Source organism: Aythya ferina (genome assembly GCF_964211825.1).
Source record: "Aythya ferina genome assembly, chromosome: 4".
In the NCBI taxonomy this organism is placed as follows: domain Eukaryota; kingdom Metazoa; phylum Chordata; class Aves; order Anseriformes; family Anatidae; genus Aythya; species Aythya ferina.
In genome coordinates, this window is record NC_140300.1 from 74710829 (window position 1) to 74730609 (window position 19781).

General features: G+C 37.2%; 1 protein-coding gene across 3 annotated transcripts in view; it reads right to left on the minus strand.

Annotated features, from left to right (window-relative positions):
- Positions 1-19781, minus strand: part of LOC311436019 (uncharacterized protein) — a 107706-nt gene that overhangs the window by 18338 nt on the left and 69587 nt on the right. For all 3 annotated transcript variants that reach the window (XR_014692540.1, XM_084517715.1, XM_084517714.1), the window contains exon 3: positions 814-897. Coding sequence is in view for 2 of the 3 variants with exons in the window: in XM_084517715.1 (XP_084373841.1) it covers positions 814-897 (84 nt within the window). In the remaining variant the exon portion in view is untranslated. The remainder of the gene's footprint in view (positions 1-813; positions 898-19781) is intronic.

Genomic DNA, 19781 nt, shown 5'->3' on the forward strand with positions numbered 1-19781 from the left:
AATCAGCTAACAAAATGTCACTTAAGAAACTAATACAGAATATGAGTGTAGAGACAGACAAAACCTAACAAAAATGGTGTTCTGTCTATAACCTTCAGGGCCTTCAACAAATCCTTTAACTTTATATATTTGGGGTTGAAAGTTTCTGCTGGAAGAGATAGGAGTGGAGAAAGAGTTGTAACAGAAAGAGAAATTACATTTTTCTGGAGTTTTCATACTTCAATCTGCTACTTGTAGGTGACTAACAGCACAGTAAGAAAATAGAATTAGCAGAATTTTTTAAAAGAAACACACACACACACAAAAAGAAACACACTGCATAGCCCTGTAAAATATTCTTTTAGTGTATTACCATTCTTATTTTAAAAACAGGATTGACAAGTGTAAGTAGTCTATAACAATACAAATCAATCAACAGAAAAGTCTGAAGTTCAAGTTTAGCAGGAAATGCAAATGCTATTTTTACCCCAAATACATTTTGAAGTGTTTTCACTTGTTAGTGGAAACTAGCATCAAGCTGAGTGCTTTGTGCTGATAAAAAAAATAAAATAAAATAAAATAAAAGGCATGGCCTCCGATACTAAGGAGTGTGTTAATTCAAAGGCCAGATCTTTTAAGCAGAACCCAAGTATTTTTATATAAGATAAATATGAAACCAGTTTTGAGTTAAGTATGCTATTCGCGTGCATAAAGCTGGCATGCTATAAATACTTTTAAAATGAAGACCTTCTCCCCCTGAAGTCAGCATCAGTATTACCACTGAATTCAGTGAGATTAGGTCTAGAATGTAAAATTTCACTGAAAAATATGTACCTGCTTGTCTTCTGACATCTTGTGGTATTCTGCTCTGCGCTGGTGTGGCCTCACCTCAGGCACTGTGTGTGGTTTTGGCTGCCACTGTATCAGAAGGACATAAATCTATTAGGGAGTGTCAAAGGACGGCAACTAAGATGGAGAAGGGTCTGGAAAGGAAGATGTCCGAGGAGCAGCTGAGGTCCCTTGTGTTATAAATGAAGATACAACTCAATCTGAATTTAGTAATATTCATAAAAGGCAAGTAAACAACACTGGGTGCACAGGGAGCCTATACACTACCAACGTACACACAAACATCGAACTTTCTAAATATACAGAACATTGCTTTTACATTATCATAAGAAACCCAAGTATGCCTATACATATGTACAATCAGAGAAGGTATCAATTGAAACAAAAACATGGCAAAGTTTTCTGAATTCTGGCAAGCGTTTAACAAACAATCCTTTAAGTCTATTACTATTAATGTCTATGACTGGGGAGCATAGTTGGAGTTGGTAATCCTGATTGAAGCGCTCCCATATCTTCCATGACTTCATTAATTTCTCTCAGATCATATAACAGTCTCCATTTTCCATTCCTTTTCTCAATTACAAACACCGGAGAATTCCAGGGCTAGTTGTAGGAACAATATCTCTCACTTTAAGTTGTCAAGCAACTCGGCCTTCGGGCCTTATGTATCCTGTTCTTCCCAGATTGGAGGGAAACATTTCTGTCTCCTTTTCAAGGCCAATAGGGCCTGGGTCAAAAGGCACGTCCAGATCACCAGGGGGCGGAACAGCAAAGGCCTGCGATGGCAGTAGCCGTGTGGGAGGGCCGATGGTGTAGCAGAAGGATCGGTGGACGAGCCCGCAGCTCCCTCACTGTCTGGCAAACCCCACGTGTCTGACTGTGGCCCCACATGGCTCTTTAAGGCCTCAGAGACTGCTCGCCAGGAGCTGAGCAATCCCACCGCAACCTTGTTGTTTTTAGTTGCAGAGTCCCACAGCTTGACCTCAATTTGGTCCCATGTTTCAGGATCATAAACTGTCGGATTGTTAATAAAGGGAATAAGCTGTAAGGTTACCAGGACAGTCTTTGTTTCTGAGGACATATGATTCCCCATAATGCGCAACTGCTAACCAGCAAGGGGCAATTGTGTGCAGGGTTCTGCTTCTCTCAGCTTGAGCTTCTTCCCAGCTCCGGTGCGTCCATTTCCAGCGACTTTCTGCACGAGCTTCTCTGAGCAGTTTGCTGACTTTGGCCAAACCGATCTTCATAAGGCGATCAATGTGCCTGTTCCCGTCCTGGTCCCTGTTCTGCTAGCCTGTCCCTATTCATTCCTTCTTTCTACTTCTCTATTGATGACATAACTTCATTATATCGTGTTGCCTTTTTCATCTTGAGGACAGGCTCCCCTCTTATACCCTTCTCCCCACAGCAGTCCTTTTCAAACATCTTTTAATTGGTCGAACAACTTTGTCCAGCAACAGCAAACACCCAGCAACTTCCATGCCTTAATGGCTGGAGAACAAGCAACCCCAGATGGCATGGTGTCTCCTGAATCACCCTTCTTTGCTCCCTCTAAACTCTTTACATTCCTGATGGCCTCATCATTAGGAGTCTGATGTTATCACCAACCATGGGGCTTGTCGACCCCCATGGCCACACTCCCACATCTCCCCCTTCTTTATTAACATTAACTGTCTTCTTGACACGAATTATTACTCCATATATCAGTCACACTTGGTTTGCTCAGCCCAGAGCAGAGCAGGCCAAGGGGAGGCCTCATGGCAGCCTGCAGCTCCCTCACAGGGGAGCAGAGGGGCAGGCGCTGAGCTCTGCTCTCTGGGGACAGCGACAGGATCTGAGGGAATGCAATGGAACTGGGACAGGGGAGGGTCAGGCTGGGGGTTAGCAAAAGGCTCTGCACCCAGAGGTGGTCAGGCACTGGGACAGGCTGCCCAGGGCAGTGGTCATGGCACCAAGCCTGATGGAGTTTAAGAGGCCTTTGGACAATGCTCACAGACACAGGGTTTGGTTTTGGAGTGGTTCTGTGTGGAGCCAGGAGTTGGACTCAGTGGTCCTTGTGGGTCCCATGTATTCCAGGATATTCCGTGGTGCTGGTATCTTGTGGTAACTAGATTAAATATTACTGCACTTGAAAGAACACAGGGACATTTTAAAAACTCTTCTTTACTTCAAATTGGTATCATTGAGTGGAAAAAGTATTTTGTATCCTTCATGTTTTTAAAAATGCTGAATTGACATATGCTCTAAGAATTTAATAAATAATAAATTAGCTCTATTTTGTTAACAGATTAGATGAATTAATTAAAAAGCCCTAGGCATTTAGAAATGCATCTATATTCTGCATAATCGCCTTGGATGTGTTTTAGCAAATTGATAAATGAATGTTTATGGTGTCTTTTCCCCTGTGCTGCACAAATAATGTGCTTATCTGTACAACACAGTAGTGGGAAAGGAAAGTGTTATTATCCTTAACAGTAATAGACAGAAAATGAGATGTATAGGGAAGCTAAGTGTCTGCTTGCAAACTTTACTGCAGATGAATCTGAGTTTATGCTTTCTAAGCAACAAACCAGCCAGGCATAAACTACTTGAAATTGGAAACTATATAGTCCATAGAACTGCATCACTGGAGAGCACGTGCATATTGAGCAGAATACTAGGTTGATAAAATTACTTAGAGTAATCATGGCCAAGTGTCCTGAAAGTGAGTAAGCTTGGGTTTATGCAGAAGACCACCAAAAGGTACCCTAGGCTTACAGCAAGTCAGAGCAAATAACTGATCGGGGTCTCCCAGATTCCAAACTTGTAAGAGGATTCTTAGACCAACATTATTTACCTATTTATTTCATAGAGAGTTTAAAGATTTAAATCGCATTTGATTTTCAGTCCATAAGGATGGTACTGAATTGTACTTGGAACTTTTGCTTAATGCCACTTAAACAAGTATACGCATGCTATTAAAAACTATGCTTCAACAGGGAACAGTTTGATCTTGATATCTTTTCCTTAAAATTTCACTTATTTTTAATTGATGGCTTTTGAATATTAAAACAATCCATTAAAATACTTTTCATACTTTATTATATTTTATAAAAATCTAAACTATTGCAGTCGTATCTCAAAATTTCTTGAGAAATCTGATCTCATGCACAGAGCATTTAAGAACAATTTGTTCGGCTTAATGAGATCTCTTACTGAGGAATAAGCTGAGGAGCTCCCAATGTAGTGTTTTACTAAATGGTCTTTTTTAATACCACAAGAAGAAACATTTCATTTTTCTATTTCCTCTGGCAAGCTTTGAGCATTTTCCCTTTCATCATTTTTTTCTTGATCTCTTTCTAACTCTCTCCCCCTATCGCATAATGAAAACCTTTTATATCCCAAACTGTACCGTATCTGACACCATATAATTCATAGTAGCAAATGAATTCCATAAGTGAAGAGAACTGTACTGCCATGTAAGAAATAAAGAGAGTATCTGTTTTTTTCTACAGTGTTGCCAAAAAGATTCTGAAAAAGCATAATTACAAGTTGTGATAGATATCTCCACATTAATTTTTATCTTATATGATTCGCTTATATAGTGATTTGCATTAGATGCACATATTTCTCCTCCTTTTCTAAGTTTTTCTGTAATTGTTTCTACAGAAAAGAGCAACCTCATATTGACAATGAAGCCTATCTTTGAACTCAGGCAATAAAAATCTGTTTTTTAGGACATGCATGCATCGCGTTGACATATACGTTAGGATTAGACATTTATCTGCATACCTCCTGGGCGACATCATATCACTTGATTTCTACAGCTGCTAAATATGATATTCCTAGGTTAGCTACATTTTTTCCATCTGGCTGTTCTAACTGCTTGCATTGGCATTCTTGCTTAGACATGCAGAAAATCCTTGTTATCTGAGGAAGGATTTCAGTACAGGAACTGTGATGTCAAATTTAAATATATAAATACAAATAAAACCTGAGTAATGTGAGATTTGTTTGAGTTCTTTCTTTTTTATTCTAGACATATGCAGCTCACAAGTAAAGGGATAAATCCCCTAAAATAAACAGCACTAATAATCTACCTATTAAAATAGATACTTCCCTACTTTTCATCCTTAATTATCAACAATTTCCAACTAGTTGAATGTCCTTCTCATTGCCAATAAATCCCCTGTTGCCTATAAAAAAAACAAGCTGAGCAGATATATGTTATTCAGTATCTTGAAAATGGTCAAACTTTGACAAATCACAGGAGCGGGGAAAAAAATTTAAAGGAAAGGGCAGTCCTCTACCAGTATCCAGGCATTCCCCAATGCCAAAAGAACAGGACAGGGGAGTTACCACAGCAAAATTATCTGTATATCGTTTACTAGTAATAGGATATAGCAGGACAGGCATTTTCAAAGATAAGCTATTGTAAGGCATGTTTACAGTGTTATAGGCCAGAAATGCCTGGTATTTCTAGATGAATGGGAATTCTCCCATGATCACAAACTGTTCTCACATTCCAGCCTTTAAAGTAACTGTGCTTCCTACTAAGTAAGGTCTTCCAAAACCATTTCAGCCATCTCCATACTGTAAGGTGGCAATGACATAATTTACCTAACATAAAGTGTTCCTTCAGTTTTGTCTAAAGCTGGGAGATGCTGCTTGGGAGATGTGCATATGCTGCTTTTTTCATCTGTGGCAGAGAAGTCAATCAGCTGAAAGCAGCAGGACATGCAACCATTTCAGCCAGAACTTTGACTTAGTCCTCAACATTTTGATTTTATAAAGTAAATGTCTGCACTCCATGAAGAAAAGGCAAAATGTGTATATTTTGCTCAGTAGAAATGAAATTTAAAAATTGAAACTCTGTGCATGTGCATAATCGGAGAGAGATTTTTCTCCTGATAGAATAAGACTCCACACATAGCACACTTTTTTATACTTCTAAATACAGAAAAAAAAAAAAAAAAAAAAAGAAAGAAAGAAAGAAAGAAACTGAATTGAGATTCAAATAATTTTAATCTTCATTTGATAACAGAAATCAGTAATTAGGTTCAAGTAGAGGATTTCTTTTGGGAGCTAGACATGCCCAGGATGGTCTAAACTATTCTTTATGCAGCTCTGTATCTACCCTACAAAGGCAGACAAAGCAAAATTTCCAGAGCTAAGATTAGAATGTGAGCTTCAGACACAAATTGGAATATTTCATATTCTGAGTAGATCTGGAGTGAGAATTTAATAGTAAACTTTCTATATCATGACTTTGTCCAGCTTCCTCTTTATTGTCAGCTTGGCAACAACAATCAACTTAGAATCATTTTCTATGATTCAATAAATGGTTGACTTCCATTTTTTTTGCCTTGAGAAAACAGTTTCACTAGTTTTCAGAAAAAAAAAAGTTTTTTGCCTGTATTAGAATGTACCAATTCTGTGATGTTTTTGTGTAGACATGATTACACAGCCAGTGCAGCACTGACTGAACACTCCAAGAAATACTCATTTTTTTCCTTCAGAACAACTGACCCCAAGCTGAGTCAGTCAGATCTTTCTATAGAGCTTCCATGAGTTTCCTATTAAGCACGCACATCATTCAAAATGAAAACCACATTCAACGATGTAAATTCAACATGGGGACATGATTCTAAATATTGATCAGTATTATTCCCAGTGAGGCTTTGAAAAGATGAAACACTATAAAACTAATTTGTGAGAAGACCCTGGTGCTCAGAATGGTTACCTTCTAACATCAAATTTAGTGGTTTACCAGCTCGTTATTAAAAATAATAAAAATATACATATATATACATATGGCACTGTCTCTGTGTGCATAGGTACATATATATATGGTTCTTGTGACTGCTTCTGACTGTTTAGCTGAAGCATACTCTACATTTTAATGTTGAATATTACATCTTAGGCATGACAAGTTCTGTAGCACCTCACAAATTATCAGAAACCATAGTAAAGCATGAATATTCAGTTCATGAAGCATGAATTTAGCTCTGTTGGTAACAGCACAGAATTTATCTCACACAGAAGTATTGTGTTGTTTGATATGGAAAAATACATCCAGGATTACAGCCTATGTTTTAGTAAGATATTTGTGAAAACCCCTGAATATAATGTCAGCAGTGATCAGTAGTAATCAGTACATCTGCCTATAAATAGTGTGACCTAATACTTTGGATTGGAAGTGGATTGGAAGGCATTTTTTTTTCTAACTTTCTTCTTTTCCCTTGTCTCCCCCCCCCCCCTTTTTTTTTTTTTTTTTTTTTTTTTTGCATTGTATCCAATTTCAGGGAAGAATAAACTGAATTTTGGGGCTGAAACAAAGTTTGTGCATTTTACAATGAAGGCTTTTTGAGAAAGTTGTTGGCAAACCTGGTGTAAAGAAATTGAAAACAGGACATGGCCATTTAAGTCCCTTTTATGGCTTCACACCTCAACAACAGCTTTTATACCTTTGTGGCTATAATTAAAAGGATGACAGACAGAAAAGGCTGTGTTTCACGATTACGTATGGTAAAGATTGCTAGGAACGTAGATGGTCATTAAGAGTTCATGAGAAGCTTCAGTCTCAACAGCCTTTCCCTATACATGGCAGGACCACAGACATTGCTGGCACCATGATTTTGGAAACCTGCAGTCTGCTCAAGGATCGAGTGGACTGTTTCCTTAGCTGTCTGTATGAACATGTAGAAGCGTTAATCCATGTTAACTAAAATGGATGCACCGGTGATGTAGGCATTATCTTAAAATGTCTTCATTTTTGTTAATGACATCTGAAAAGCAGCAGCATTTTATGTTAGCACTACCATATCCAAAAATATATTATTATTACCTTGTACATTTCCCTTTCTTTTCACTCTCTTTTTTTTTTTGATGGGGGACAATTCAAAAATTAGTTATGAAATTCAATTTATACATAGCACCCTATGATTTACAATCACTGCAGTTTTCTATATTAGTTGATGACAAGCTCATAAATCAACATGCATCAAATTGTTTTATTTTGCTTAAGTGCTAACGTTCTCCATGCTAATTCCATTTACTGGGTCTAAGTTGTTACACAAAAAGCTTTGAATGTATTTGTTTCAGTTTTTAAACTTGTCATGGTTTGAAATGTGAGACTAATAAAAAATATAAAATGATGACTGGGCATTAAGGGTGAGATAAATGGCAGCATTGTCTAATGCCTAATGTATGAACTGCTTGTCAGATACCTCCTAATTGCTAATTTTATTTATTAGAAAGATGACCTCTAATGGGACTACCTCTAATCACACACTGTCCACACCTGAATAAGGATGTTTCTGAAGCCTGAGCTTTGTTTTCCTTCTGAAACATCCATTTTTGTTCCTGTTTTTCAGATTTCAACTAATTCATCAATTATTGATAAGAATCAGTTCTTATAAGAAGCCATTGATCTATATTATAATTTGAAAAGCTAATTATGATCATGCATAGCAGAAATATTTTTCATCTTTGTTAGTCTGGATATTAAATTTTGAAAACTTTTAACACCCTCTAAATTAATATTATAACTTACTAGTAGTTACCAAGAAGACATCCAAAACAGGTTTCAATGCAGAGTATAGGAAGGAGTTCTAGATCTTTATTCTCCAGCACCATGAGGCTTGGCCAGGAGACAAGACAATTTTCAGAAATCTCAGGCAATCAGAGCTTCTGGTTAAGACAGAGGTGGTCCTGCACACCTTTAGCGTGGGGAAACTAAAACTCAAAAATCACTTTGAAAACACTGGTCCTTATATCTGAGGGGACACTGAAGATATAAAAATAAATGCATTACTGTAGAGAGAAAGCAGCTAAGGCAATTGCCAGACATGTGAAGCCTCCAGAATGCTATTAGAATAAAACAAGGAGTGATTCAGTCAGTCCAACTTGTGGTCACCAGGAGAGAATGGCCCACTCTCTGGTTCTCCCAAAGCCCCCTAAATTTACCATTACCAGCCCTGGTGATAAAACTTTCTCATCACAATTTGCTGATCCCCCAACAAAAGCATTTTTCCCCTAACGCTTATAAAATGACTTAAAAAAAAATATATATTTCATCCATAAACGAGATTTAATTTCTACCATGTCAAATTATAACCATCTCATAATCCTACCTACTTTTGGGCAAAATAACTGGTTCTTTGCAATTAGGATAACTAAGTTGCCTTTGATTTTTACAAATGTGTTTAAAAACATAATCATATTTTGTTGCCCAGGACAATTTAAAGTGGACAAAAATTTATAGTATCTCAGATTTATTAAACCTGATATTTATCACTATTTCAAATATAAGAAAAGATTGCTAATAGTTACACAGAAAAGACCTGCTGTTTCAGTGGAGCTGTTATACCAAAACAAACAAAAAATCCTTTCTTTGCTTAATATTCAGCACAGACTTGAAGACTGCTGTTTCAGACCTGATGAAAATACAGTTACTAGAGATACATTTGGATTTTGTTAATTAATGTTAGCTGGTATCTGGAGTTTGCCTAATAACAAAAATAAAACAGAAGCTTGTAATGTTAATTTTCATAGCAATATAAGCATTTTAAAACAAATAGGCACTTCTAAAATGGCCTACAGACATGTTAATGCATTCAAAAATAATGTTAGTTTTAATTATGACACACAATGCAAACCCAGAAAAATTTGAAATAGAGAATATTTTAGTAGTTACATCTCCTACACAGACTGAAATGAAGGACTCAAAGTGCAGGATTTAATCAGAAAAATTATTCACTAAAGGCAACTGAACAAGTCAACCATACCTCCAGCTTCCCTGCTCCCCACTTCCTATGTACAGACTTACTGTATGTAGGGTTGGAAGAGAAGTTCTATAAATAGATAAAAATGGTAAAAATCAGCTCTTTTTTCCCTCTTTATGCAGTATCTCTAGGTATATTATCTTGATTTTTCCCCAAAAATGTTTCATTTAAAAAAATTGTTTTGTTTTAAAATTATTCTTCCTCCGTGAAATAACTATTTTGGCTCAGATTTTTCAAATAACAACAAAAACAAAGCAAACAACAACAAGCAAACAAAACAACAACCCCAAATTACAGTATTTCTATCACTGTTCAGATAAAACATATTTTCTGTTCTGGTGTTCTATAAGCATGTAAGTACCCCCAACACAATTGCAAGGGCAATCGCTGAACCCAGAGAAACTAGCACCGTATATTTTTGGTGATTGTTCCTCATTCAAATTTCAAACTTAGCAGTTATTTGAAATAATATAAAATCATATTAATAAAATTCATAATAATTCTATATCGCACTTTCTTAAACATAAAAATTACATGCGGTTTCTCAGCACTCTACCACTATTATCTTTTGTCAACAAAATTCTTCCTACACATAAAGATACCAAGATACCAAGTTAGTTTGGTCAGAACTACTTCCCCAACTCCTTGTATTATTTTTTCTCTCTTTTATGCAATTCCATATAGATAATTCTATTATCTATATAGGGCTGACAGCTTTAGATTTACCTGTCAGTTCTTTTTTCTTATCTAAAGATTTATCTGAAACATTCTAAGTGTTGCAAGACCTATTCACATAAATGTTAACAGCATGGATGGATCTGCAGCCAACTGCTTCAAAATTGCTGCATGTGAATTGCCTAGATTTCGGACTGCTTAAAAAAAAAATAATAATCTGTTTCTTACTGTCTCCCATAATAGTAACATGAGAGAAAGCTTGTAATATCATTCTGCATTTCTGAAAAGACAAAGTTCCAGAATAGCTTCATCTCAGCACTTAAAGTAATTTATTAAGTTTTTGAATAAAATGCTGCGATGACTTCAAAGAAACATGAAGCAATATTGTAGTCATTCAAACTATAGTAAGGCTCCCATTTAAAGGACCAAAGGGTGGATTCCTACCTTTGATCTACCGGAACACCAGCAATACAATATTGTTTGTCAAACAATATCTGGAAGAGACTCTAAATTCCAAAAATCCTTGGCTGAACAATCATGTAATCTTTTGACTGTCAAATTATATGCCCAGTGAACTGTAAGGTCTTTGGGAAAGTAATTTTTTTCAGATACGAAATGGTCAGTATATGCTGGATGATAAAGCAGAGCATTACGTACCCATCAAGCAATTTGACCCTTTGAAATGCCGGGTATGCCTGGTCTGTGTGGTCAACATGAATCCAAAACATTCCTGAACAGTAACTGTAATGCCTATACTGAAATCGATGACAAAATCCCACTGGATTTCAGTGGGGCTAAGATAGGATTCTGTCATTCTTCCCAGAATTAAACTTCTGGGTTCACAGAGGCTCTAGGACAGGAAGGAAATAAAGGTCCTTGGTCCCCTCGGAGGGGAACATTGTCATAAATGCAGGGTTTTGTAGACCTGACCACCCCTGGTGCTTGATCAATTTTTTAGGCAAATGTTGTTACGTTGTCATGTTGTTATGGGACCAGCTGAGGTTTGGCATGAATTTATCTCAAGGGTGTTTCTGAAGGTACATACCACCAACTACTGTAGCAGCTGAAGAGAGCTCTGATGCTACATGTTCAGGGACTTCTGGATGCCATGACTGCTACATACAGATAATGCCACTGCAGAGCAAAGCTGGCTAAAAAGATTGGCTTCAAAACAGTTTCTCACTTCATCAGTTTTTAAAGTTTTTGTCAGCTTAAATATCTATTACATTCAATGTTTAAATATTTATGAAATACTTGAATCAGTAAGAATTATGAGTTTCAACAATTATCTTATGTCTCACCTTCTTCTTTTGAGTAGCAAATAGATTCTTTAGTCTGCTTTTAAGAAAAATACATGATTTTATAAGTCCCACAAGTCATTAATATATCAAATTTGATTTTTAAAAAGTTTTATTTCATACTGTTGTTCCTGAATAGAACAAAGATATAATTTTCTACTTTTATCTTCAAGGAAATCCCCTGGAGGAAGTCTATTAAAAATCTTTTTTTTTTTTTTTTTTTTTTTTTTTTTTAATGATATATTTTGATGGGATTTTTAAAGCAAGAAATACCATAGAGATCATCATCAAAATTACAAAAGAGTTTGGGAAGACTGAGAAGGGAAAGTGTTTTTAAATACCACAGTTGAAAAGTATTTCTTTTTAAATGATAAATTGTAATTTTAACTGCCCTCATATAATGGGAAGCCTATAGGAGTAACCAGAAGCCTAACAGATCCTTAGGATTCCTTGCTAAATTAGTGGTGTTATCAGCATAACAGTATTTGTGCCTTTAAAAATCTTGTCATAAAACTTGAGTGCATTTTTATTACGAATGTTCTGCAAAAATGTTACTTTGCTCAGATTCTTTCCCTTCCATTTTCCTCAGTAAAATAATTTCCATGATGGATTTTCAAATAAAGGGAGGCAAGGGATATTGAATTAGAGCCAAAAGTGCAAGAATTTGTAATATTGAGGAAATCTACATTATTGGCTTTATACACAGTACTTCGATAACAATTGCATTTCAACAACAAAATTCTGCCTCTGGAAGTATGTGAAAGGTAAAGGCAGTATCCACGCTCATTCGAAAGACAAATGTTAAGTTTGTTTATCTTCTGTGAGGGATATGACATCACCTCTTCTCATCATATATTTTATAATCATATTTTCATAGTATAACATATGCCCTCGGTGATATATAAACAAAGGATAATTAAACAATATAGGTAATCAGTATCCAACAGTTATATTATGATTTCAGCAGTTACCTAGAAACCACCCTAGAAAACATCTGTGCAGAAGTACAATGAAGAAGGCATGCAGAAATTATATTTCCTTCTCCCCTAATTAGAGCCTATCAGAGTCTCATCTCTTTTGCAGAACATAATAAAGTATCATTAGCAGAAGTGCAATTCTGTTTGACAGAACTGTTTAATTTCTTTTGATTTACAAAGCAAACTGCATGCTAGGTCTGTCATAAGCCTGTCTGGTGTTGTTTTCCCTCACTCCAGCCCCTGCCAGGAGCATTGTAGCTGCACCGAGGAGGCACGGAGCTGACCCAGGCTGAGCCGTGTGGGCAGGGGGCTGCAATAGCTGGGATGGCACTTGCAGGTGTAATGCATGCCAAGCGTGACTGTATCATGCTCTGAGTGCAGGCAGCATCAGCTTATATCAGTATTGGTGCACGGTTACTTGGGGAATAGGTGGAAGACAGCATGCGATCCATTCTTAGCTTGTTTCATTTATTTTTTTACCATTGGGTTACAAATACTTGTGGTTTTTATTTCAGTGCGTTTGCAAAATGTCTGAGCCAAACAAAAGCTTAAATCAGAACAAGTAGCTGCAGTCCCCTTGGTGCTGAATCTGCACAGAGTGGTGTGCTCGTGCCACATTCCCTTCCCAGGGTGCCGGCCCTTCACACAGGAGCCATTTTTTGTTTTGTTTTGTTTATTTTTTTAAAGACTGGCAGGGCTCTGAGCACTGCACCCATGTGCCAGAGGAAAACAGGCAGTGTGCAGAGCCACACCGACTGCACTGCTATGAACCTTAGCACGTATGGTCCGTAGGTCTGGCTTCCTGATCACTTCTCAGTCGTTCTGGTCAGCTAAGTGCCTACCACTGCCTCAGACCTGGAGATCCTGGATATATAGCTTAAAAGAAAAAATCTGGTTTTGGATTGTTTTGCCACTATATCCTGATTGTTGCCGTAATCCCTACTATGTTCCAAATCCAGAGATTTCAGCACATTTTTCGAAAGCTAGCAATTATTCCAATAAATTTCAGTGGTTCAAAGTTATTGCTTTTGTCACTGATTCGTTACTTGAGACCTAATGTCCAGGCCTTGCTAAAGCCCAAATGGAACCTGGCTGCAAGCAGAGACGTGAGCAACAGAGATGTCTGTAGGTCAGGTTCTGCTTTCAGGTATGCTGCACCCATGAAAAAGGAGGGTGGTTAGAGCAGTAAAGAAATGCTAGAATAAGATAAAAATATTTGACTTTATGCATACAAACCTGAGGCTGTATTTATGATGAATTACTTCTCCCAAAGTAAAATTATTAGAAAATATGCTGGGCAGAAAATGTGGTGTGTCTGCTCCACAAGCATAGCTCTCATACCACCAAGGGCAGGGCAGGGATGGGGAGAGCAGCATTTCTAACACGGTGCGAGAGGCTTAGATGCCAAACCACAAAATGCATAACCCTTATTAAAGCAGAATAAAATTCAAAGGGCTGTATTAGGCCATTATACACCGTATGCTTCCTTTTCATTAGTTTAATTGACACAGGTGAGCCAGTACCCTAGCTTGTGACAACACCTGCCACTGGCAAAAACATCTACATTCTTGCACTGCTCACATTCCATACAGGAGAGGTGACTACAGAGAGGTGTTTTAACTGGAGACACACAAACTTACAGTTTTATTTTTGATTTTTTAATCTTTCAACTGAAAATATTTAGATTTTTAAGGGATTTATTTGGTTAATAGGAATTCACCAACACTGCTGTATTGTAGATAAGAATGCCAAATTAAAATGGGAAGTACAAAGCGTGTAACAATTATTTATAACCTACACATTAAACAATGATGGAAAATTACAACAGGGGTGAGAGAGACCTCTATAGGATTTGTCAGATACAGACTTGAATGAGTTTTGAAGCTATTACTTCCATTTGAATAAAATATCTATGAATTTGCTGCAGAATGAAGGAAAGAGTTTAAGTTGCATATTATTCCTCTGTGTTCATATAATCTTTCAATCCAGCTGCCTATAAAACCAGCCAGAATATTGCAAGGACAATTATCTTCCAAACTGTTGATGTTTCTGTATTCCCAAATGTTTGAATTTTAAGGCAGCTCAGCATGCTTCCATCCAGAAGCAAATATTTACAAAAGCTAAGATTTTAAAGCTCAGTGTCGAAGTCTTAGGTCCTAAAAACTTAATCCCCAACTGATTTATTATATTGGTGGCACACGTAAAAAAATAGCAGTATGGGACGAGAATGAGACAAATACCTAGGATTTCTCTTGTGGTCATTGAGAGGTGATGGTTGAACTATATATTGAATTTATACTGCTCCCTGCTGCCCTTGAGGAATATATAGGACCTATTGCCTGCATTTTTAGCATTTTCTTTATTGTTCCTGTAAGCTTTTGTGCTGCTTTTAAATTGTTCTTGTTTTAGAAGGCAAGGATGCTTAGCAAAGAGTGACAGCCTATAGTCTATTTGCCTTCTGTTTGTCTGCTTCAGGTCAAATTGTTATTACTTATCAAGCTCACAATACAGAATTTACTGTGTAAATAGAGACACAAGAGGATAGACAGAAGGACACTAATATACAAGCAAACCAACAGAGCTACATTCTCAGCATTCTCACTTTTTTTTTCCCTGCACATGGTTTTATTTCCCTCCTCCCTCTCATTTTTATTTTTTTCCCCCTGATCCAGGCATTTCTTTTTCCATTATTACAAGCATTGGACTCAATTTGGGATGTATGGAATACGACTAAAGTGATTAGTCAGTTGTGAGATGCCTTGAAAGGTATTATCTGTCTGCCTATCTACATGCACTTCTCTGACTGTTGGGGATGCCATTTTCATTGCACGCTCCCATTTACCTTCCCTCTTTATATGGAATAACAAGCAAATGTAATATATTCAGAGTAATCATTATTATTGTGGCACCTGCATTCATGTGAATAAAGACAGCTGGGTTATGTTACACAGCTTGGTTTTTGCAGGTATACAGGAGGCTTATTGGGTCTGAATGCAGAAGAATAACTCTGCCTCTCTCCTGCAACTACTACAGCACAGCACAAAAGCACCTTAACGGCTTTTCTTTTTCTGGAGGCAGATCTCTTTCATTTCTATAGAAAATGAAAATACCTCTCAATTTTGTATAATCACTCTTGTACCTCAAATGAACAGATATAGCCCTTTTTCTTATTTGGTCTACTGCTACTGCTGCATTACATCTTTGAAATCAGACTAATCAGGCTAATAAGGATTTTGCAGGGATATTTTTAGGAATCGTTCCCTGGCTTCATGGCTAAGCGAACTAAATAGATTGCAGTCGGCACAGACTTCACTCGTACAGCATAAACGCTAAGCCTGGGAAAATGGCTGATGTGGCACAGTAGAACAGGATCTCTGAGGCTTTTAGTAGCGATTTCTGCATAATGCCAAACAGCGTAAAATACAATGTGATTCTGAGTGTTCCTCTGATAGCAGGAGGAGTAATTAATGCCAGCGGTTATTATGGAGGAGCGCAGCCAACCTCATTTGCATCAACAGCACCCTGCCAAACTCTTTACGTTTGTAATAAATGGTAATTTCCAGGCCATTTTGGAGTCCCTTTGCATGACCAGTGTGAAGGGCATAAAAATAAATAAATGAACGAGATTTAGGACACTTCTCACAGCCTGAAATACAAACTGAAATCAACGTGAGGAGTTAGACTCTCAGAATAAAAACGGATAAATACTTTCTCAGGCACACTAAGTTTCATGTTGAGCATGAAAACAGTGAAAGAACCCCTGAAATAAGTAAAATTGTTTCTTACACAAGGACTCAAAATAGTTGGTACTGAAGCTACTAAAGATACGTCCAAAACATAATGAAAAACATTTCATCTACTTTCACTTTCTTGGAACAGCATGATCAAAGTGAGTTAAATCATTAATCCTTCTTTTGTAAGAAAATGTGTGAGACATCTGCTGGCAGCACATTAAAAAATACAGCTTTCTTTTTTCTACTGGATAATATAAGAAAAGATACTGAAGTCTAGTTCAAAACCCAGTAAGATTAGTAGAGTCAGTCCTATCAGCATCAGTGGATTTTTAAAAACAGCCTCCTAATATGTAAAAGGTTCAAAAGCCAGCTAGCATGCTTGTCTTTTATGTGTTGTTTGTTGTTGTTTTCCCTCCAGTCGGATGAACCAGATGCCCTCCATTCTCTGCAGTGATCAAATGCAAAATGAAGGCTTACAGTACTACCACAATGAGGCACAGGGAAACAGCTGAAGAATACAGGAGCAAACAAATGCTTCAAAAGACAGAAACAGGAACTCTGAAAATAATTTTCAAATATATATGATAGATCTGTTCTGCAATGTACAGAAGATGCACTCTTGGTCAAGGTATGCTGACAGAATTGGCCCTTGTGGATCACATAGAAATACCATCTGTAAGCTTTACCTAACAATCTCAAATTCTGGTGCTTTTCAAGTTTGCGTTGCTCTAAACCTCAGAAGCCATTACAACGGCAAGCAGACCTGATTCACTGCTGTTGTAGGTGGAAATTCAACTTGAAATAAAAGATTTGCCAATTTATATCCACTCTCTCTATATATTGTAAAACAGTAATATTGCCATATATGCACAGAGTTTGGGATAAATCAAAACCCAACTCCCTCTTACATGTCAGTTTTCTGTACTGCTAATTGCTAATATGAAATTAATTACCATTCATGTAAGAGGAAGTGAAAGGTTTAATAAATTCTTTCAAAACCACATCAAATTAAAGATTCTGTGTACATTCAGTTGAATAGTACTCTATGTGTGTTTGACTGATGGGACTAAATTACCTTGAGCTGGGCATAGAAGCTTAATTCTACCTGCAAAAGTGAGGAAATGATCGCTTAAACGATGATCATATGCTTTACTGTAGCTGCCAGGTAAAAGGTTCAAAATGAGAACTGTTTCTCTGACGGCAAGGAGAAGAAAAACAGCAGCTAGTACGCACCCACATAGAATTATCTGCCAGAATACTTCACCCTTAAATAATTTCTCGTATGGTTTCTCACTTCTTTTCCTCCATCCCTAAGAAAAAAGGTTTGTGGTATATCTTCTCCTTATTAACACTAGAGCGAATAAACTCGCTAAGGTTGAGATGTTCAAGCAGACATAAGTGTTCTTGAAAGGTGTAATACAGGCATCTGTGTCAACATTAAACATGAAGTGCATTTTCTCACAACAGTTTCATGCTATTTCTTGTCAGATCATGCATCCCCAATGGTTCTGTTTACTGGAGGATTCTGAGTAGATTTATTTCTGTAAGTGAATGAGAAGCAATACAGTTAGAAGTGGTATGTCTACACTGAAGAACTAAAAAGTGGAAACCCACATACTTGGCAAATGACCCCTCACTAAATTCAACACTTGCTATTTTCCACACCCTTCTTTCTACAGAGATCAATTTAGAATCTAAAGCCCTTGGCATCAGCAGGTGAGAGTAGGTGCTGACAGCTCAAGATATTGTAATAACAATGTAACTGAATATAAAGGAAAAATGGAAGTTATTTTCTCCCTATAACCAGATGTTTCTATATTAATTTGCCATATATAACTCATTATTCTGAGTCAGTTGTAGAGTTTCTGCAATTATTTAAACAGAAAGGTTTAAACTTTTTAAACTGAATCAAAATAAGCCTTCTCTGCTGATGGTCTACAAAACCACTACTAACTACAACAAACATCAAAGGACAAAGTAAAGATCTGAGGGGCAGTGACACAAAGAACATAAGAACTTCATCCCATTCATTGGAACTGGTATAGAAAGTGTTTTTTTGTTTTTTTTTTTAATTTTACTTTATTTTATAGTTAAGTCAAGGATGGAGTTTTGATAGGGTGAACAGCATAACCTTGAATGTTATGTTGTGGAAAAGAGGACGAGTAAAGAGCCTGTGAGGAAAGAAAACATGTAAAACAGGCAAGGTCTGCAGTCCTAGCGATGCTTGCACAACCCTAATGTTTTAGTTGACTTCAATTAACTGTGCAATTTGGAATTCCAGCATTCTCTCTTTTTTTTTTTGTTATTATTTTTTGTTGTTGTTCATAAAATAATTAACTGGCTTCACTAGATTGCCTTCAAGACTGCATAAGCCTAAGACACCCATGAGAACCAAATGCACCCATGTTAAGTAGTCAGGATACAAACACTTTTAGCACTGGTAGAATACACAGATGACCTTGGATGATGAGAGAAAGCACAAATGCAGAAGGACCTCTCTTTCCCAGACTGAAAATTACTACCATTTTCAGTCATGCATATAGTTTTAATAGGCAAACAATTTTCCCCCAGTCACTCATAAATATAACCTTCTTTATATAGACACTGGAAAATGAACAAACAAACAAAGCAGAATTGTGGAAACTATTAGGCAGAAAGGTTATTTTTCAATCACAGTTTCAACAATCTGACATGATTTTAGAAGGCTGGGTTGAATGTTACTTAGAAACTAGAAAAAAAAGCTCATATAAGGAAAGCTCTACACAATACAGAATCACAGAATTGTAGGTGTTGGAAGGATCTTGAGAGATCATCCGGTCCAATCCCCCTGCCAATGCAGGTTCCTTAGAGCAGGCTGCCCAGGTAGGCGTCTAGATGGTCTTGAATACCTCCAGAGAAGGAGGCTCCACAACCTCCCTGGGCAGTCTGTTCCAGTAAAACAGAAATACAAAGGTTTATTAAAAACAAACAAATAAACAAAAAACAACAACAAAAAAGCCTAACAACCAACAAATACTCTGAATTCTTTTACAGCTGTCTGATGTGTAGGAATTGAGAGTAAGACTACAGAGAAGACACCAGGGGCAGTGGGATTTGGTTACCTGGCTGCTTGTGTGCCATTCCCAGCCCTAACACTACCCATGTTGAACTTCCAGACTCTTTGGTCATGCCTTAGGAAACTCCATCAGCTGAGAATGGAGTGGAAAAGAAATGATAAGGAGAATAGGTGGAGTTAGGTCCTACCCTTCAAAGTCAAGTCAGCAGTTAATTCAGTGATAGCAAGTAATTCCTGCCTTCACACAGGCATTTTATCTCTGAGCCTTTCATGAAATTAAGCACTTCTTCAGTATCAGTGCTTTTTCAGCAGTCTGCAAACCTCTCCCTCCTGTCTCAAATCGCTTTGAATATTCACAGGAGGATCTGCTTGAGTGGAAGGTGAGGTGATATATACATACCTCAGGCAAACAGGCTGTACTGGAAAAAGCTAGTGAAGCTAGAGAACTT